Here is a 22,029-nt window from a genome sequence, read left to right as displayed (position 1 = left end):
ACGTGGCTCTGGAGGCCGGAAGGCCCGTCAAGGTGGCTGCAGGCCCATGTGCCTCTGAGACTCCGGGTAGAACCCTTCCTTGCCTCTTCCCAGCTTCCGGTGGCTCCGGCAATCCTTGGGGTCCCTTGTCTTGCAGCTGTATCACTCCAGTCTCTACCCCCTGACACATGGCCATCTTCTCCCTGTGCGTCTGTCTTTGTTTCTTCTTATCTTCTAAGGACACCAGTCATATTGGATTAGGGCTGCTTCAGCGTGACCTTATCTTAACTAACTACATCTGCAGTGACCGAATTTCCAAATAAGGTCAGCTTCTGAGGTCTGAGGGCTAAGACTTCAGCGTATCTTTTTAGGAGACACAGTACAACTCACAAGCTAAATTTTACATGAAGTAAAATTCACCCTCTTGAGTGTAAATGTTCGCAAGCATAGACAGTCATGTAACCACCACCACAATCAAGACATGGAACAGTTCCGTCTCCCTCCAAAATCCCCCTGTGCCCTTCTGTAGTCAGCTCTCCCTGCCCCCCAAACCCTGCAGTCACTCATGTCTTCTTCATCCTCAAGTTCTGCCTTTGTGAGCAAGCACATGAACGCTGCCTTGTGAGCCTGGCCCCTTTCACTTCGCTGAATGCCCTGGGGATCCAGTGCTTGTGCGTCTGGGTGTGCCGTCATTGTCGGGGGATGGCACTGTGGGGATGTATCACAGTTTGTTATCATTCAGCCACTGCAGCGCCTTCGGGCTATTTCCAGTTTGGGGCAAACAAATAAAGCCGCTGCGAACATTTGCGTTGAGGGTACTGACTTTTGCGTGGGGAACCACATGGGCTGGCTTGCATTCAGGTTGCTGTGTGAGGAAGGACGTGGGGTAGGGGGAGCACGTGGGGAGACCGGAAGGAGGCTGTTGCAGGGGTCCGAGTGAGCAGTGATGGTGTCCTGGACTGGGGTCTCAGCAGAGGGGTGGCGAGAAGCAGTCCCACTAGGAGGTGTGTGAACAGAACCTGGAGCTGCATTGTGTGTGCACCAAGGTGCCAAGGAGGGCACCTGTCTTGTCTCCAGCTTGCCCGTCCTCCGTCTCCCCAGGGGAGGATGGTCCCTGTGGCTCGGCATGGCTGTCTGGACATGTGGACGCTGAGAGGTGGAACAGAATAGTGTAGCGGTCAGGGGTGTGGGCGCCCGATCAAACTGTCAGGGTTCACATTCTGCTCTGTGCCTCAGACTGCTCATCTGTAAGATGAGGATGCTAACTGTTCCTAAGTCATAGAGCTGTGGTTGAATTACCCGAGTTAATCCAGGTAAGGAGCTTGAACAGAGTCTGACACACACTAGACGTTTAGCAGTGTGGACCGTGGTGTCCCGAAGGGCCTCCCCCCACACCCCTCGTCCTCTCCCTTCGCCCCTGTGGGGTGAGCTGCTCTGCAGGGCTGAGGACGGCCCCCTCGTGGGCGACCCCGTCCTTCCCCGGGTCTGCCCTGACTTGCTGCGGGACCTTGAGCTGCCTCCTTGCCTGGGCCTTGCTTCCTCGCTCACGAAGAGCGGAGGCACGGAGCCCCCCATGGCACAGCAGCGCCCCCACGGCAGGCTCTCCCCAAAGTCCTAAGACTGTGTGACCCGCTCGTGACACAGTGAGGGGAGGGCCAGGTGAGCGGCTCTTGGGACACCCCCAGATTTCAGGGCTGGCAGAGGCTCCCCCGAAGCTGCCACAAACATCGTCTCCCGTTTTCCTCACCAGACATATCCTCTGCCTCCGCCAAGAACTGACCGAGGTGGCAGCCGGGCAACCTCAGCAGCTAGACAGTCACAGGGGAGCTGATACCTGGCCGGGACCACGGAGAGAGGTGTGATGGGTCCAAATCCAAATGCCAGCGCCGCTCCCAGTGTCTGATGGGGAGCCCCACTCTGAGACCAGGGTGCACGCCCGAGGTGGCCATGATCGGTCCAGCCTCGTGAAGGAACGTTTGCAGTCGGTCCTCACGACACACAGATTCAGTATTAGCAAAGGTGCCCACTTGCCAACATTGTTTGTACCCCAAAACTGTAGGGCCTTGGGAGTCATTTGCAGACACGGCAGAGGGATGAAACACCCGAATCTTCCGACATGCACATTCCCCATTGAGGCTGCTAAGGCGACACTGCCTTCTGGTCCCAGTTCTCATACTTCAAACAAGTGGCCTTGTCGTGGTCTAGCTAGTGCCGTGTTCTGCACACTTTTATGCTCTTCGCTGATGGCTGCACTGTTTAAAATGTCCCCCACACTTAGTGCTGAAGAGCAAGGAGGCTGCAACAGGCCTCCCCTGCGCTGGATAAGCCTCGTTCAGGCGTGAGTTGTATGTGCTGTTGGTGGCGTTTAATATTAATGAATCAACGATGTGGGTAAACGAGGTGCTTAAACAGAAACACACATCAAACAAGGTTATGTATTGATCCGTTGACAAAAGTGTACCAGAGGTTCGCAGGAACCTCCTCGCGCTTCCGCACAGCAGCTCGGAACTCGCTAATTCGGTGTGCACGGCGACTGTGGATCAGAACCCCGCACACGCTGAGGGTGGCCATGCCCCGTCGTGCCGATGGGTCGACCCCCGCCTCTCCCCTGCGCTGTCTGCACCTCTGTCGTCAGCAGTCCACTCGTCTGGGGTAAGAAGGGCCCATCTCACGTATGATCTTTCTTTAAAATGCCCATGTCCTTGGGATATGCTCTCCCTCTGCTCTCTCGGCCTGGCCTCCTCTCCCCTTGAGTGAATTCAGGGCTTGGAAGGACGATTCCCACGGAGAGGAGCAGGCAGTGCTAATATTTCATATCCTGGGATTCTAATAGAAGAACCAATCAAGGCAAATGGAAAATGGGGATTCTCGGCATACATAGATTGGACACTTACAATGACAGCAATTAGGTCTCGAGGGCTTACTTCGGGCCCCTTTGCTAAGAGCGTTGTCTGTTCATTTTCTCAGCCTGTGAGGCTGGGGTGACAGGGCCCACTTCACAGCAAGAAACCGAGGCCATAAGAGAGCCCCTCAAAGCTCCCCGTGGTCCGCGGCAGAGCCAGGCCCTGAATCCAGGTTGTGTGACTCCGGCACCTCTGTCCTAAGCCCCAGAACTCCCTGCAGCCCTGTGTTGTACCCCAAGGTTGTAGGGCCCAGCTGCTCCCCTATATCCCGGTGTGCCTGCATGCTGGGGGGGTGCCTCTGGAAAGTCCCCCAGGCTCTGAGTGCCACCGAGGGGGTGACCTCCCAGCCTCTGCCCTGAGTCAGCTGGTTGGACCCGGTGAATAACCCGAGAGGTGCAGAAGGGTGTGTCCAGCCCACCCACCGGTCTCGCCAAGCCCTGCCCTCCAGCCCCTGTCCCTGGGTCACTGGGTGGGAGGACAGGCTTGCCATGCCTCACGCTGCTCCTTCAGCTCCTCTTGTCCCCCCACCAGTGCCCCTGAGGACCCCCAGAGTTCATAAGCCAGACTCCTGTCTTCCTCCAGCTTCCTGCTCTTGAAAACCCCCCTGCAGTGGCCTCCCTTCTGCTGGGGCCCGCGGGGCTGTGCACCCTGTAGAGTCTGATGGGGCAGGGGACACACATGGTAACGGGACAAAAACCTGAAAGGGATGCGCCCCGCGGGTGGGAGTTCAGGTGGGGCTGGGCGCCCAGCTGGTTTCTCAAGGGGGCCCCGGCCCAGGAGGCGGCCCCTGCCAAGCAGCATCAGACCGCTTGTACGCATGTCGGCTCACCCCCGTAGAGGAAATGTGGGCAGCACAACTGCGGGGTGGGTTGCAGAGTGACTCAGTGTCACCAGGAGTGGAAGGAGTGTGACGCTGCAGTAGTTTCCTGCAAGGTGCAAACGGGACCAGGGTCCACAGCCTGCTCCTGTGGGAGGGCTGCGCTCAGGAAGCATTGCCTTCGGCCCTAGGCCCTGGGCTAGCCCTGGGCCAGACCCCCACCTCTGGTTTAGAAATGGGGGTTCACTTTGTGAAAGCACATCCCCCATGTACTAGGTGTCGCCCTCCCAGCAAAACTCTGAACTAATGGGGTGTGAGTACCCTTTCATTCATTTCCTTACTGGCAGAACTGCGGCTCAGAGAGGGAGGGAGACTTGCCCGAGGACGCACAGCAAGACTGTGGCAGAGATTAGAATAGATCCCGGCCCCCCTTCCAGGGCCCAGCATCTTCTGCCCACCCCGAGCTGCGCAGGATGAACACCATCCGCAGCGACCAGGTATCGAGCCGTTGTTAAGCTCTTCCAGGCGCAGTGGTTCACGCTGTCCTCACGCAGCCCTCGGGGGTCCCTCCTGTCCTCAGGCTCATTCACATGTCCTGAGAGGCCAGGATCAGAGCGGAATTCAGTCAGGCCCAGACACCAAGGGTGAGGAAAAGAGAAATCCCAACAGAGACCTAACAGGAGGGGCTGGAGAGGGCACAGAGGCTCTTTGTGTCCTCTGCTGGGGTGAGTCATGTCCACTGTGGGGCTGCCCCTTCTCAGCCCACTGTCAGGTGGGGAGGAGAGAGCTGTGACCGCCTTCCTTTCCCCCCAGATGATAGGGAACCACTGAGTCAGCAGCAGGCAGGGCCAGAGGCCGGGGTCACAGTGGGACGTGAGGGCGGCACCTCCCCAGAGCTGTCTTTCTGGGCCTGGCCCATCCCTGGGGAGGAGAAGGCAGCAGAAGGAAGGTGGGCTGGGACTCCGGCAGCCCTGAAGGGACGAGCCTGGGGAGGGCCGGGTGGACCCATGTACAAAAGCCAGACCTGAGGAGGGCGGTGACCTGCAGCCAGCCACGTGGGGCAGCCCCGAGGGAAGGGGCCCTAAGCCCTGGAATGGATGAGCCAGCAGAATCTCCTTTCCTGAAGAACTATGTGCACGTAACACTTGGCATGCATGCAGTTTTCTTTATTATCTCTTCCCTTCTTCCTAATTAAAAACAAATCCCACATGTTGTACACGCATTCACACACTGAAAGATTTAAGCCATAGAAAAGGCTAGAGCCTGCGTTGTCCAGTACATTAGCCACTAGCCATATGGAGCTGTTTTATAAATTAAATTAATTAAAACGAAGTCAGTCACACTAGCCATCTTTCCAGTGGCCACCGGTGGCCACGGGACAGCGCAGACAGAGAGCACTTCCACCACCGCACACAGTGATCGTAAGCTGGGGAAACCCAACCAGCCGAAAAATCGTTTTTTGGAATCGGTTGGGTTCCTTTGTTTTATGTATTTACATATGTCTGGTTTCCACCTCTCCTTATACACAATGTCATCTGATCTGCACAGCTACTTGGCCCTCTGGGGATGAGGATGATATTTTCCATTTTTTTCCAGATGAGGAAACTGAGGTTCAGAGCAGGTTAGTGGGCCACAGGTACGGGAGCGTTGGAACAGGTTTATTCCTTAGGGACAGAGGTCCGTCTTCTTGGTCTGTGCAGGGTGGCTAAGGGGCGGCCAGGCGGGGCCTGCCACGATCTTGTCAAATTCCAGCACTTTCCACGTTGTCATATGTGAGGGAGAAACACAGACAAGCAAATTGACCTTTGGGAAGACTTACTCTTAGGCATCTGTTCTTCCATTTTTACTGTTTCCCCTGAAACGTTCACCCATTACTTTCTGGTCTTCAGAATAGTGCACACTCAGTGTAAAAATTTGGAATGTACAGAAAAGTACGAAGAAGGAGAGAAAAGTCACCTAATCTCAGGATTAACGACTCCCACTGGCAAAGCAGGGCATTCGGGTGCCTCAACCTCCCCCGGTCCTTGGTGGTGTGGGTGGGGCTTCATGGTAGCCGTGGGCTCTTGCAGTGCCCCTTTTTCTGTTTGTTTTCCCTTTTCCTTACCGGTGTGTGGAAGTTCTGTGTAGAAGACGGCTCTGAGCCCTTTGCTGGTTGGGTATGTTACAGATACCTCCTCCCATGCAGGGCTGGACTGTCACCCCTTCGTGGTGTCTTAATGAACAGAAAATCTTCCTTTTAATGCAGTCCGATTTACCGTCTTCTTTTAAGGAGTGTGTGTACTGTACGCACGCACACACTCTTTAAGAAGACGCCCTCTTCCATCGGATTGTGAAGATATTCCTTATTTTCTTCCAAAAATTTTTCTGTTTTGTTTCCCACATTTAGGTCAGGACACAGTCTTCCTGGAACTGGGTTTTGTGTACACTATTGAGGAGTCAGGTTTCTTCTTTTCCCCCATGTGGACACCCAGTTGTCTCAGCACATTTTATTGCAAAGACTGTCCATTCCCCAGTGTTCTGCTGTGGCCATACTTAAATCAAGCGGCTGTGTCTGTGTGGGTCTATTTCTGCACTAGTCTGGTCTGCTGACCCACATCTCTGTCCCAGCACCAATACCACACCAGGTTCTTCATCGCTGTAGCTTTAGAATAAGATTCGATATTCAGCAGAGCAAACCCTATCCCCTTCTTCACATGTATCTTGGGTGTTCTTGGCCCTTGGCATCTCTCTGTGCCTTTCACAGAGCACCTTTGGATTCCAGTCGGGATGTAGGTCAGTCTGTGGCAAGTTCCTACCTCCACGGTCTTACGTCTTGTGCTCCATGGGCAAGGGCTGTCCCCCGCCCCCCTTGCTGTCCTCATGTCGTGTGTGGTCATGGTTACTCTTCCATCACAAGCAGGCATCTGGAGGGATTTGGCAGAGTGGTTAAGCACATTGGATGGTAGCCTCGCAGACTGCCAGGGTTCAGATCCCAGCTCTGCCCCTTACTGATTCCACAGCCTTAGTGAGTTGCTTAGTTTCTTTGTGTCTCAGCTTCCCCCTCTGTAAAAGGGAGTGACAACCAGAGTTACAAGGTTGTTTTAAAGGAATAACTCGACGTTACTATATGGAAAACAGAGCAATGCCTGGCACTCAGACATCTCTGGAAACATTATTAATCTATTGTTCAGTAGGTAATACAGGACTTACAGTAAAAATATCGTTTAAAAAAAGACATGCAGTGAAAATGTCTTTTCACCTTCGTGCCCCGTGTGCCTGTCCCCATGCCTGGCCTGCTAGTTGCTAGTTTCTTGTGTCTTCTTTAGGAAAATACCAATCCTGTTTCTTTTTTCCAACAAGGGAGCACAGTATACCCACCGCTCTGTGCTTTTTGTCTTATAACCATGTACCCTGGAGACCTGTCCGTGTCCATGCACAGAGATCTTCCTCATTCTTTATTTTAGATAGTTGTCTAGTATCCATTCATTTACCTGGTCCCTTAATGATGGACATTTAGATTGTTCCCAGGCTTTTCCCCATTTCAGACAAGGCTCCAGTGAGTGAATCCAGGGAATATCTTCATCTGAGCATCACTTTGACAGGCACAACTCTGTCTTCACAGATCCACTATCCCAAGTTCATATTAGAGTAAATACCTAAAAGTGCTCTGTCTGTAGCCCAAAAAATGGTCGAATGTTTCCAATTTTATATAGTACTAATATTTCCTGACGCACTCAAGCACTCACAAAAACGTATTGAACACCTGTTCTGCACTGAGCCTGGGCACAGAGCGGTGTCGTCCAGCCTCGGGCCGTCGAGCCAGGGTGGGAGACGGCGTGGGACAAGCAGCATTGTTCACCATACGATCGTTTCCAAAAAGGGACGACTGCAAGTCACATGCCGTGCACGTCCTCGTCCGCTAAACTTGGTCTGCGTTTTAAAAATATCTCCCTGAGACAGATTCTAGAAGGGAAACGGAACATGCATCTTACCAGAACAAGCACGCGGAGTCTTCCGCCTGTACAGAGCCCAGCTCCGTTCCTCACCTGGAGGCCCCTTCACTGGGCCCTTTCTTTATCCAGCTTCCCAACTGTCCTCATTCGGGTTTGAAGAGATGATACAGTCATGGGGCTCAAATTCAAAAGGTACAAAAGGGTGTACGGCGATGTGCCACCCTCCCACCCCTGCCCCTCAGCCTCTCGGTCCCCTGCTCCCCAGAGGCACCACTGGTCACTCTCCCTGTCCCCCTGCGGCGGTGGCTCAGCTCAGCTCAGCACACGTCACATAAATGCACCAGGCTACCCATGCTGACCTGGTTTCTTGTGTCCCCGCTGACGACTCCGGCTTCACTCCCAGTCAGGAAGCTGGTCCCCCAAATCCTGTCTTCTCCAGTAACCATCTCCACGTTTAGTGACATTTCTAAGGAATTTGGGGAGTGGAGGTGGAAGGGAGGGAAATGTCAGCTGCTCTTTCACTATGTACAACTGTTACTGTAATGATTATTATCACAGTCTAGAGCAGTGTCTGGTCCATAGTACATGCTCAGTAAATACCTATGGGATGACTGGATGGTGATAACATGAGTGAATGTTTGCTACGTGCCGGGCACTATCCTCAACTCTTGACAGCAATCCTAGGGGTGGTAATACCTACAGTTCCCATTTCAAATGTAAGGAAATCGAGGCAAAGAGAGGTTGAGTCACTTGCCAAGGCAACCAAGCTGGGATTCTAGCCGGGTTGTTTAGGTCCTGGGTGCTTAAACCACTAGCCAGCGCAGCCCTCCCCGTCATGCCAGGCCTAATCACACATGGCAGTGGGGACAGAGTCCCAGCCAGGACCCGTGTTGGGTGGGAGGGTCAGCAGCAGGGCCAGGCCGAGGCAGGTTAGGCTGGGTTCAGGGGGCTGGCTGGGGTAGGGAAAGGGGCTGGGACCTGTGAGCCAGAGGAGGTTGCAGAGGGAGGGTGGAGGAACTCAGCCCAGGTTCCCAGGAGGCTGTGGGTGTCTGGGGCTCTCAGAAGCACAGAGCAGCCGGAGCCAGAGGGCAGGCAGAGGGAAGTCGTGAGGCAGCCATTGGAGCGGCTGAGAAACGGGGCCTGGGGGGGCAGGCCTGGCAGAGTGGGAGCAGCCACCAGCAGGGCCCAGGAAGCTGGTACCTCCTGCAGGCTCAGCCTGGGCAGGCAGAACCCCTCGGGGACAGGGGAGCACCCAGCAGCCAACCTGGGAGGCAGGGCCTGACACGGCGCAACAGGCCTGCAGCTCGCACAGGTGTGGAAAGTTTGACGGCCTTGGACTTGCTTGATGTGGGCTGTGACGTGCAGACGGAGACAGCCTGACCTGCTGCCGGCGCTTCCGGGGTCCGGAAGACCTGCTGAAGCTGACTTCCCCTCCCAAGGCTGTGGGCAGAGGCCCACAGCGCCGAGTCCCAGGTTCCTCCAGGCCAGCCCACCGAGGGCCAGAGCCCCGCAGCTGTCCTCTGTGCCCTCCCTCGTCACAGAAGGCCTTTTGGTTTCTGGGTGAGGAGAAAGCCGGAGAACTTTGTCACAACAGGGTTTTATAAACGCCGTCCTTGGAGCTGCATGAGTCTGTGGGGATCCACCAGGGCCTGGTGGAGGTCTTCGGCCTGTGGAGCGGGGCTGGGCTGGTTGCCACGTGTTTGCCCCTGTGAGAGAGTCTGATGCTGAAACCAGCCGTTCCTCTTCCCTCCCCGCGGGTCAGCCCGGAGCTGGGGTTTGGTCCTGAGGCCACCGAAGGCTGGGCCAGAGGTGGAAGCAGGCAACAGCTGTAGCTCAGTGTCCTCACGTCAGGGAAAAGCGTCTGGCAGAGAGGAAGCCACAGGGAGGCTGGCTTGGCCGCCCGCCCTCCCAGGCTGTCCACTGGGGCAGGGCCAGCCTGGCTTAGAAGAGCAGGCTTCGGTGGCATCCAGCCAAGGGTCAGCTGAGTCACGGAATCACGGAGCCCGTTGTGCTGGGAAGAGCCGCGGTCTGACCCCCGCCCCGTGAAGGCAGGCGCAGCTGCTGAGCTCCCCGCTACCGAGCCGCGGCAGACGCCACGGGCCGACCTGGCTTCTCCCCCTGACCAGCTGTCAGCATCACGGTCTGCACAGCTGCTGCCCACCCCTGGGTTCACCTGGAAGTCAACCTGCATGCCATTTCCCATCTCGTCCAACCTTCACGTTTGGCTGAAGAGGCCACTGAACCTAGAGAGGGGAAGTGAGTTGCCTGAGGTCACACTGTGAACAACCAAACCAGACCGTGGTCTCCTGAGCCTGAGCTCAGTGCCGTTTCCTTTATGTCGCACCTGTTCTCCCGCTGAAGACGGCATTTGTCACGTCGCCACTCATCTCTTAAACGCTCGGGTCCCTTCCTTTCCACAGTGTGATCCCCTCGAGCCCGAGCACTGTGCCCTGGGATGGTAACAAGGACTCCAGGGAGGGCAACGTTTGAGGCAGGGGGAGCCTTAAAGTCCCAACAGCGAGGCTCACGTAGACCTCGTGTGTACATTCAAACATTTTGCAAGCTGCTTGTTAAACCTTCGACAGCTCTACATCGGCAATGGTAGAGTATTGACCCCATGGAAACTGGTGATCACGACACATCAGGACTTTATTTTTTTGGGTCCTATTTTTTTGGTTCACCACTGATCCAAACCAAATGTTCCAAGTGGTCTCTGGGTGTGCTTGCCCTCCAGACGTTCTCAGATCCCCCTCCCTCGCCAACCGGAACGCCTTCCCTGGCCTCTGGAGCCTTGGCTTCCTCCACGAACTGTCCCCGAGCCCCCATCTCATCCGGTAGTTAACACGTCTTAGGTGTCGGCTGCGGCTGGGTTCTTTTCTTACACGGTTCCATTTGACCCTCACGTGACCTTTGAGGTGGCGGGCATGGTCTCTGTGTTTAGAGAGCAGGACACTGAGGCCCGGAGGGGTGGAGTGGCCGGCCTTTGTTCATCCCCCCAGGGCCTCCGGACGTCTCCGCAGTGCCTGGGCTGGTGTGGCCCCTGCTGGCACCTTCGTCTGCCGTCTGACGTTCCAGAGTGTCTTTCCCTCTGGCCTGAGCTGCACTCCCGGCCCTAGTCCTGTGGCAGCCACAGGGCAGAGAAACAGCCCCAGTGGCTCTCCCTGGCTTCTGCTCTGCTGACCTTTGGGGCAGCTATCAGAGGATTTCTCAAAAAGCCCCTGGGGTGATTCTTCAGATGGACTCATCCTGATTACCTTCCAACACGGGTCCTGGGCTCCAGGCTGAGTTTAAAACACCAAGAAAAAAACAGCTGGAGTCATCCCTGGGAAACTGATAAGCTCGGGGGCCCGGACAACCCCCACTCTGTCTCCTTGGCTTGGGACACGCTCTGGGACCTGGGCACAAGGTATGTGCGTGTGGGTGCTGCGTTTGCGATTTACTTAAATATTCCTAGCTTAGCAAAATCTAGGGGAACACATAACAGCCCCCCTGAGGACCCATAATTCAGCTCTGTTACATCCTATCTTTTGCCAATATTGCCTCAGATCTCTTAAACGTAAATAAATCACTACAGAATTGGCTGAAGCCTCCTCCTCAGCCCTCCCCGACCCCACTGTCTTCCCCCCGCCGCAGCGGTGACGTCATCCTGATGGTGTGCATACGCACCCCCAGTCAAGACAGAACTCGTGTGTGTTTTACACCTCATATAAATGTGTTTATTCCTTCTGTCATTTGCTCCTTGCATTTAATATTAGGTTTGGGGCTGGCGAGCTGGTATTTGATTTTAAAACTTTTTCTTTTGACATAACTTCAGACTTCCAGAAAAGTTACAAGAATAGGCCAATGAATTCTTGTATGTACAGCTTTACCCGAATTTTCACATCTGCTTGATTTTTCTCTCTCTCTCTGTTTCCCTGAACCTCGGGAAAGTGCAAACAGACATTGTGCCCATCTGCTCCCGTTTATTACAGTGGGTTTCACAAACTCCAGAACATTCTCTCACTAACCTCAGCGCAAGGGTCAGGGTCAGGGAATCAACCCTTGTGCCATGAACAGGATTTCGAGACGTAATCGTGCAGCGGTGGTTTCTGCGTTTCGGCAGCTGTGTGCCAGTCCGGGTGGGTGTCCCAGCTGGTTCCCCTTCTCTCGGGATGGACACTGGTCATTCCGATTTCTCCTCAGCCTAGATGCTGCTGCCATGGCCATCGTCCCCGCAACCTTATGCCCACGTGCGTCCTGGGAGGGGGGCTGCTGGGGTCTGGGCTCCAGCACCCCCATCTCTTAGATGATTTGTTTGTTAATCTTCACCAAGGATATTTTCGCCTTTGATTTTTAGATACAGAGTGGAAGGGAGGGAGAAAGAGAGAGAGAGAGAGAGAGAGAAACATCCATGTGCGAGAGACACATCCATTGGCTGCCTCCCTCAGACACCCCAACCGGGGCTGGGGATCCAACCTGCAACCCAGGTACATACCCTTGACCAGGAATCACGCCCATGACCCCCAGAGCATGGGCCTACGCTCTAACCACTGAGCAGCACCAGCCAGGGCACCACCTCTTAGATTTTGACAGAGTGTCTTCAGAATAGGTGCAACTGTTTTCATTCTTGGGAGTGCTTTACCCACTTGGTGCTCTAATGGCTTTCAGGGGGCTGAGTAATGGGTTCTCACCTATCTCAGGCCATTTCTCGTGCTGTTGCCATAGCATCGGGTGTTTCTGGGAGAAATAGGGCCACACACATGATTACTCCAGCTAGCATAACCACCACTCTGAGGTGTTCTCGTGTGCCAGACGCTGCTTGATGCACATTACGTGTGGCAGGCATTAGCAGCCCCACTGTACAGAGGAGAAACTGAGGCCCGTAGAGGTTAAATACTTCGCCAAAGTCTTTACATTGGCCGGGAGGTGGCTGGGGTGGTTCCGGGGCTGTGTAGAGCTATTTCTTTATCTTCGGGCCGTGCAGATTCTGTGAAATAAGCACCGAGTCTCTGATCGTGAGTCTGTAGTGAGAGGATGTGAGCTGAGACGCCTCTTCCTGTGGCATCCCACCCACCCTCCCTCTGCCCCGACTGCTTGGTCCCTTCCTCTGTGCAGAGGGAGTCACGGAGGAGCCGTCAGCTCGGAGGAGCAGGGGAAGGATGAGGTGTGGGGGCGGCAGTGAGCGACTGTCCCCCTTACTGTGAGTGCTGAGGCGTGGCCTCCGCCTGGGGGGTCAGTCAGGGAACACGCCTCTCCAGGCCCCTGGGCAGTCCTGCCCCGGCTTCAGAAAGGTGCCACTTCACACGGAAGGAAGGGGCTTTGCCTGGTACTCACGCCCCTCGTGCAGAGTGACCGGGCCACCCCTAACACGGACCACTGGGCCCACGCCTGGTCCTGCTGGCCTAGAACCCTGAGAGCAGGGCCCAGGCCTCCCTTGGCCGGGTTGCAGCTGGGGGGCCGGCCTGCCTGCGGTCCGGATGGTGGGTGGGAGCAGATGGCCCTTTCTCGGTCCTTCCCTCCGTCCCACACTCCCCCGGAGTTCCGGCCGAGCCTGCACAGGGAGCCTCCGTCCTCTTCACAGCGGGGCATCGCTGGAACTTCCTGAGCTGCTCCGTGGGCCGACGAGGTGGCCCCAAGCCAGTGTCCTTGTAGCTGGGAAGCTTCCCGCCTTCCTCAGACAGGCCGCTGCACTGGCCCTGGCTCCACACTCCAGCGCGGCCGCCCGGGGCGCCCCTCCCCCTGCACCAGACCGTTCCTCTCCGCACCCCGTCCACAGGCCCCAGACGGACGCAGGTACCAGGGGCCGTGGACGCACCATGCCAGTTTACGCCTTCCTTCGGGGAGCTGGTGAGAAAATCTCCCACGTGAAGCACATGCTGAGTCCCGCCTGGTCCCCGCAGCCCTGGGCCAGGGGCTCCCTGAGAGTCTGACCGCAGGGCAGCGGGGCAGCTGGGCTGCTGCCTGGGTGTCAGAGGCTATTAGATCTACTGATGAGCGCTAGGAGCTCGGTCCCCAGGGGCAGAAGGAGAACCAGTCATGGAACGATTTCTCTTTCCAGTAGAGTTGCTCTAAAGTTTCTGAGGCTCATTATTTTGCACCAGCAGTGCCATAAATCACCAAGGTCCCTGGGGCTGCCTTTGCAGGGCCCTGAGCGGAGTTTGGCTGCTACGAGGGGAGGGCGTGGGTGTCGGGGTCACCAGCCCTGTCTGCCGATGACATATCCAGGGTTGTGTGGGCTGAGCGACGGCCCCTGGCAGTTAGAGCCCATGTGGCCCGGCTCTACTGTTTGCTAACAGTAACCATGGCACTGAAATAGAGCCGGACACAGTGCCAGCTCCAGGAATCCCCAGCTTCGCCATCCTGCTTGAGCCTCACAGCCCCGTTACTGCCGTGGGCATTGTGCAGCCACGAGTGGGCACCCAGAGAACTCAAGTCACCCACAGCCCAAAGTCAGCAGGTGCAGGGATTAGAGGGCAGCTGCCCGACCCATTACCCCTCTTTGGCGCGGTCAGAGCAGGTGCCCATGTCTCTCTCTTCAGGACTTTACTGCTCCTGTGACCTGGATCGAGGCCCAAACCTTCCCCCACGCCCAGCTGCCCCTTCTCTAAGTTCTGGACCTCGCTGCAGCCTTTGGCACTTAGAAACCCTCTCCAGCCCTCAGGTCCTTGTCACTGCCAGGTCACCACTGAGGGGCCTGGGACGATTCCTGGAAAGCAGGACCTGAAGAGCCTTGGGCCCTCGAGTGGTTTAGTCAGAGCAGCCAAGGCTCTGACTCGTCATCCGTCCTCCATGGCACCCGCCATCCATCGCAAGGTTTCTGGGACAAGCCCAGCTCCCGTGTGCCTTTCCCCAGCGCTGGCCCGGCTCGCGGTGCCACAGGGGTCCTCCAAGGGGTGTGCACTGTGCCAGGCAAATGGACGTCTGGGTTCAGTGCCATATGCTTCCCAGGCACTACTTGTGGGTTATCTCAGGGGCCAGATGTTGGCTGGGGTCTAAGCTGAGCGCAGCACACAGATGTTCCTCGATCACTCTGTCAAATGTGCTGGGTCCTGAAGTCAGAGCTACCACGTGTGAGGATTGTAGCGAGACGAGGAAAAGAATTTCAACTAGAAAAACAGAAGTTGACACTTACTGATTGTGTGTGCCGTGCTAAGTACACGATTGACTTATCGAATCTGCAGGGACTATTATTATTATTATTATTATTATTATTATTTACAAATGTTTAAACTGAAGCCCAGAGAGGTAGAGTAACTGGCCAGAATCACACAGCTTGGATTTAAATGTAGGGTTTCTATTAATAGCAGGCGGGCCTCTTCTGAATGGGCCTCCAAGAATGGGGTGAACTTTACTATAAAAAAAATGTAAACATACAGAAGAGTTGAAAGAATTTTGCAGGAAATACTTACATACTCACCACTTACCCTTAATATCTTTGTATATATCTTTATTGCATGTCCATCTTTCTATCCATCTCCGAACCTACCTTTTTCTTTCTGTTCATTTCAAAAAAAGTTGCAGGCACCCCCTGAATATGTTAGCATGCGTATCACTAACTAGAATTCGGTATTTATTGTGGTTCTTTTTCTGTTGTTTTGGTGTAAATTTTACATATGATAAAATGTAAATACACATGCTAAGTGTACCATTTGAACTTTATATAAATGGATTCATACAGATGTATTTTTTTGCAGCTGACTTCTTTCACTCGGCATGTTTTCGAGGGTCATCCATGTGTTGTGTGTATCCGTAGTCTCTATTTATTGCTGCTATGCCATTCTGTCGTGTACCCACATCTGTTTGTCCACTCTTCCATCGATGGACCCCCAGACCAGTTTGGGGCTCTTATGAGTAAAGCTGCAAGAACATTCATGTACGGGTCTTTCTGTGGACATACACTTTCAATTTTTCTTGTGCGTACTTAGGCATGAAGTGGCTGGGCCATAGTAGGTGTATGTTTAGGTTTATAAATACTGCCTTTCCCCACAGTGGCTGCACCAGTTCACATTCTCACCAGTAACGTACAAGAGTTCTGATTACTTCCATCCTCTGCCATGTGACGTTGACAGGCCTTTTAATTTTAGCCCTGCTAGTGGTTGGGCCGTGGTATCTCATTGTGGTTTGAATTTGCATTTCCCTGATGACTACTGATGTGAGCACTTTTTCACTTGCTTTTTTGGCTATTTGCATGTCTTCTTCTTTGAGGAATCTTCAAACCTTTTGCCTATTTTAAAAATAAATGTGGCCCTGGCCAATTACGCTCAGGGGTTACAGCGTCGGCCCATGGACCAATGAGTCGCAGGTTCAATTCCGGTCAAGGGCACGTACCTCAATTGCCAGGTCATGTGGGAGGCAACCAGTCAATGTGGCTCTATCACATCGATGTTTCTCTCTCTCCCTCCCTCCCACTCTGTCTGATGATAAATGGAAAAATATCCTCAGGTTAGGAATTAAAAAAAGAAATAATAAATAAATTAACAAACAAACAAGCAAACATGAATGTGCTTGTTCTCTGTTCGATGTATGCTTTGCAAATATTTTCTCCCCACCTGAAGTCTGAGTAGTCATTTTCTGAATGAGGTGTTTTGATGCACACAAGTTTAAAGTGTGGAATGTCTGGTTTATTCCCCTTCTCTTGTATGGTCCTTGCTTTCTGGGTCTGATCTCGTTGGATTTCGCCCCCCATTGGAGAGAACGCTGGGAGGGGGAAACCCAGAACCCGAAGGAACAGGTGGAGTGGACAGTGGCCCAAGGGGGCACCAGGCGCGGAGCACGGGTTTTGTTGGTGTGACGAAGAACAGCCCTTCGTAAGGGAGTCTGCAGGGTGGTGTGGTCAGAAAAAGAATACCCTCAATATTAGGAGGTCGGACGGGATTCTTTGGGCAGTGGGAGCCACTGAAGGCTTCAGAGTAGGGAAGGATGTGATCACAAGACAGAGATGGCACATCCCAGTGATGCTGTGCCTGGGACAGTTTCTACTTGGTCATCCCGAAAGCAGTGTGTGCCTCCCCTGCCAGGGGGTGGGGTGCAGGTTCATCTCTGTGGGTCCTCCAAGACTCTCCTTGAGCCCAGAAGCCATCCAGTCTCCACTAGGACCTAATGGGCCCATTTCTTGCCAAAGAAGCTGTGGGTTGGTGTGAGCCGGTTGTTAGGCAGAAGCCCAGGGATGGTGTCCACATACCTGAGTTTAGAGCCAACACTCCCAGAATCCTTACAAGGACCCCTGCCCTGCCTCAGGATGACCTCACCCTCCTAGCTCCTGCCACCTCCCAGACTTCCCTGCAGTTTTTCTAGCCCAGATAACTGGAGGCCTTTGCTGATCCCTGTGTCTGGAATTTTTCTCTCCATGGCCCCTGACCATCATCGAACATACTCTAGGTCACTCATTGTCCTCGTCTATCAGCTGGCCCCTCCCCTAGTCCCCTAGATGAGGTTTGGGGTCTATTTTGTTGTGTTTTTGTTTTTGTTTCTTTCAATCATTTTGTTCTCTGCTGTAACCTAGTGCCTAGAACAACACCTGGTACTTGCAGGCCCTCAGAAAATACTCATAGCATGAACGAATGTGAGGCAGACCCCTCATTTCTCCCGGAGCCTGTTTGTTTGATCATAGCTTTGGTTCTACAGGAGAAAACGGGGACCCTTGTCCCAAAAGCCTGGGTCCCACCTAGGGCCACTTAGCAAATGGAGGAATCTTCCAGGCCACCCCCTGCCAATCGCACAGATGAGGACACTGAGACCCTGAGAGGGAACCGAGGTCTAATGCAGAAATGGGGGCCCACAGCTCCCCCCTCAGCTGCCATTAGAGCCCTAATTGGCCCCCAGGGGAGGCCCTGGGACAGGGAGGAGAGTTGAGGATGATCATAAAGCCTTTTGGTGCCAGATGATGTTTTTGGTTTTCAAGGGGGCATCAGAGAAACCAAATGGGCCCCAAAATGCTTGTTTTCTGGGTAATTCTGGCCTCCGCGGCTATTTTGGCCTTTTCCCCGTAGGAGATGCTGCAACCACACTTTAGGGCTTGGGAAGAGGTTGCATTAACATCAGCTGGGTTGCCCCCAACCTTGAGCTCCAAATGACACCCACCGGGCCTCAATTTCACAGCCTGTGGACTCCCATGGGGCTGCCCTACTGCCCCCGCCGGGCCCCATGGTGCCCACAACTGCCTGGGACTCTCCTGTTGTCTTGGTAACCAGGCACTGTCTTCTGTGTGGACCCAGAAGGCAGTTCATAAACACCCATGTGCATATACAGCATCCATGAGAGGGAGGGCTTCTCGGAGGATTTGGGGGTGGAGACATCAGGGGAGGGATTTTAGCCAAATGACGCTGACATGTCCCTTATCACACATCTCCCTGCTCAGGTCTGTGCAAAACCCGCCTGCTTAACACCACAGAGCTCTGCTGGACAGGTTTAATCCAGCACTTCCCAGCCTGCCTCCCCCACCCCAAACCACGCCAGGACCCCACCCTCGTCTCTAGGAAATGCTGTTCCCTCATCAGGACTTCTGGGTCCTGCTGCCCTCTGACCCCTCCCCCCCAGGAAGTAAGCCGGTCCACTCTTTTGTACCTTCCACAGGGTTCGTCCTGGCTCATCCCTCCCCCAGGCCTCTCCCCACAGCAAATGCCAACCCGATCACTGGTGCCCCTGGGCAACATCGCAGGGACCAGGGCAAAAGAGCCACACCTTCCTGGCTTTATCACCACCCTGTTTGTCTGATGAAGGTTTCAGCCCTGCAGACAGATTTCATTTTCAGGTAGGATGCAAACAGACCACCCAGCCTGCCTGACTCTGGATTTGAGACCCTGGAATCCGTGTGTGTAGGGGTGCAGGGTCCGAGATCTCTTCAGCTGGACCTCTGCTTTGGTGTTGCTGTTTCTTGAGCCTGTGACTCTCCTGCTTCCCCGACACTGACCTGTTACATCCTCATGGTGGGGGGCAGAGATGTTGACAGGGAAGAAATACAAGGGAGACTTCTGGAAATGTCTGTATCAGCTCATCTAATAGAAAAAATGCAAGCCTCATATGTAGTTTTACATGTTCTAGGAGGCACATTTGAAAAGTAAAAAGAAATAGCCCGGTTGGTGTGGCTCAGTGGTTGAGTGTTGACCCACGCACCAAGAGGTCACCGGTTCAATTCCCAGTCAGGGCACATGTCCAGGTTGTGGGCCTGATCCCCAGTGGGGGGCATGCAGGAGGCAGCCAATCAATGTTCTCTCTCATCGATGTTTCTCTCTCTCTCTCCCTCTCCCTTCCTCTCTCTCTAAATATCAATAAAGAAAAAAAAAATGTTTTAAAGAAAAGTAAAAGAAGTGAAATTTGTTTTAATAATGTCTTATTTAACCCAGTATATCTAAACTATTATTTCAAAACGTAACCAATGTAAACTATGATTAATAAGCAATTTTAGTCTTTTTTTTTTATATCAAGTGTTTGAAATCCTGTGCGTACGTCTCAATTGAAACCACCCACTTTAATTTTGTTGTATTTTTTTCAATTCTTGTTTACATTCATTATCATTTTGTCTTAGTTTCAGGTGTACAGCATCGTGGTTAGACAGTCATATACTTTACAAAGTGTCCCCCGATATTTCCAGCACCCACCTGGCACCATGCATGGTTATTACAATATCAGTGACTATATTCCCTAGGCTGTACTTCACATCCCCATGACTGTTCTGTAGTCAGCAATCTTCCTTCTCGTCCCTTCACCTTTGATCCAGCCCCCCACACTCCCCTTGCAAGACCACCTTTGTAAGACTCAGTTCCCACATGTAGCTACTGTGTTGGACAGGTCAGTTTCAATCCTGATCTGGGTGGTGGTCAACAGGTGTGGACAATGTGAAAATTTGTCTAACAGTCTAACTGTATACTAGAGGTGTGTGTATTTCACTGTGTGTAAGTTACACTTTCATGAAAAAGTTTTCAAAAGTCCTGCTCAGAGTTCTGTTCAAATGCCCCCCCCCCCCATCCCTGTGTCCCTGAACCCACCCTGGGTTGGGATTATCTACTTCCATCAGATTGTGTTCCTGACGCTTGCTCAGTGTTGTGCTACAGGGATTTGCGTCATGGATGTCTAACCAGTTTTATTATAAGCATCATAAAGGGAAGAGTTCATTCATTTTTTTAACTCCCCCAGGGCCACTGGCTTCTAGATGCTAAATAAGTGATCACAGTTGAATTGGACCCCCATTGGTTCACTGGGCTGCAGGAAGGGCTAATCATTTGATTCTGTTCTCAGTCCTATTCCAGACGTTGACGAAGGAGAGGAAGAGGAGGAGGAAGAGGGCATGGGGCCCTGTCTGCCAGTCACTCCAAAGAACTGCCTTTCTCCCCGGGGCATCAGCGTCCTGGAGAAGCTGGTCAAAACATGCCCTGTGTGGCTGCAGCTGGGTCTGGACCGGGTGGAGGCCGCCAGGATCCTGAACCGGGAGGTGACCGGGGTGAGTCGGGGTCGCTCCGTCTTGTGGCCAGTGGGACAAGCACAGCTCCAAGGAGCTGCTCATAGCTTTTCTTGCTTACGTTTATTAGCTTTTCAAGCAGGGGGATGTGTGGCTGGGGTGGGCCCTCTGGGCGTTTGGGCGCCTGAGCCATGACTGACGTTTGGAGAACTCAGCCAAGCCCGGTGGGTGTGGCTCAGTGGTTGAGCAACGACCCAGTTTGATTCCCGGTCATCGCACATGCCCAGGTTGTGGGCCAGATCCCCAGTGGGGGGCGTGCAGGAGGGAGTCAATCGATGCTCTCTCTCATTGATGTGTCTCTCTCTCCCTCCCTCTCCTTTCCTCTCTCTCTAAAATCAATAAAGAAAAAAAATATATATATTTTTTAAAAGAGAACTCAGCCAGATGTCTGGGGACTAGAGTATCAGAACCACATGGACCTGAGATATCATTTTACATCCCCTTATTTACAGAGGAAGATAAGGGGGCTGTGTGATGGGGCCAAAAGATTTCTTTGGGATCAGGCTCTGTGAGTTGGGCAAGTGGCTTAAATGTTCTGAGTCTCACCCTGGCTGGTTTGGCTCAGCGGTTAGAGCGTCGGCCCGCGGACCAGAGAGTCCCGGGTTCGGTTCCCGCTAAGGGCACGTACCTTGGTGGCAGTTTCTCCCCAGCCCCGGTTGGGGTTGTGTGGGTGGCGACCAGTTGATGTGTCTCTCTCATGTCGCTGTTTCTCTCTCTCTTCCTCCCTCTCTCCCTCCCACTCTATCTGAAGATAAGTGCAAAAATGTCCTCGGGTAAGGATTAAACTAAATTAATTAAATAAATGTTCTGAGTCTCCCTTTTCCCACTTTGAAATGGGGCCTTTAATAGTACTGTCCTCCCCGCAGTGTGGGCTTACACGGGGGAGACGCACAGGTGGACAGGAAAGAGAAGTCAGGGCTCACCAAGTGCGACCCCCACCCGCCCCCCACATTTTCTCTCACATGCCCATTCCCTTTAAAAAAATCAACAGTTAGCCCTGGCCGGTTTGGCTCAGCGGTTAGAGCGTCGGCCTGTGGTCCTGAGAGACCCGGGTTCGGTTCCCGCTAGGGGCACGTACCTCGGTTGCAGTTTGTCCCTGGCCCTGGTCGGTCATGCAAGTGGCAGCCACTCAATGTGTCCCTTTCACATCGATGTTTCTCTCTCTTTCTCTGTTCCTCTCTCTCCCTCCCTCTCTACCTGAACAAAAAATGGAAAAATGTCCTCGGGTGAGGATAAAAAAAAAAAAAAAAAAAATCAACAGTTATTTTGTTTAATTATAAAAGTGATAAACATATGTGTTCACTGTAGAAAATCAAGCTGATCAGAACTGATAAAGTAAAAAGAAGTATAAAGCTCTTTGCCACCAGTTTTGTTTTGTTTTTTTTTCAACTAACCCACTTCCCGCAAGTCTTTTTGGTTTTGTTTTTCTTTTTTTAATGAGGTGAAATTCACTTCACATAAAATTAGCCATTTTCAAGTGCACAGCTTAGTACTTCACAATGTTGTGCGGCCACCGTCGCTGTCTGTGTCCAGAACATTACCCCACCGCAGCATGACAGCCCTTGGCCCTTAAGCAGTCACCCCCACTCCCCTCCCAGGCCCCGGTGGCCACAGCTGCCTCCAGAAGTCACTTCTGCTAGAAGTGCATGTGTAAGTGTCCAGCCCTTTTCCATGGAGGGTCCCTCATCCATGCAGCCCGTGATCACTGAGTACTTACTGTTCCAGGCATCGTCAAGTCCTCCCCTTGAGTTAGCACAGTTTACCCTCACAGCGGCCCTCTGGGGTAGGAATTACTATTCGCCCATTTTCCAGATGAGGTAACTAATACAAAGTTGCATGATCTCCCCGGGTGACAACGGGAGTGCGTGCCCCGGCTGGACTGTGAACCGGGCCATCCGGGTGCCCCTGCACCGTACGGCACACACGCCTTCCCATAGCGCAGCACTGTGTCGGGGGGACAGTCCG

The 22,029-nt window shown here is 53.5% G+C and overlaps 1 protein-coding gene across 1 annotated transcript in view; it reads left to right on the top strand.

Annotated features, from left to right (window-relative positions):
* Positions 1-22,029, top strand: part of RIN3 (Ras and Rab interactor 3) — a 120,161-nt gene that overhangs the window by 12,682 nt on the left and 85,450 nt on the right. Inside the window, 1 exon segment of the mRNA XM_036257257.1 lies at positions 19,845-20,046. Coding sequence (XP_036113150.1) covers positions 19,894-20,046 — 153 coding nt within the window. The 5' untranslated portion in view covers positions 19,845-19,893.

This window comes from Molossus molossus, unplaced genomic scaffold, assembly GCF_014108415.1.
Source record: "Molossus molossus isolate mMolMol1 unplaced genomic scaffold, mMolMol1.p scaffold_m16_p_1, whole genome shotgun sequence".
Classification (NCBI taxonomy): Eukaryota; Metazoa; Chordata; class Mammalia; order Chiroptera; family Molossidae; genus Molossus; species Molossus molossus.
This window is presented reverse-complemented; position numbering and strand designations above follow the sequence as displayed.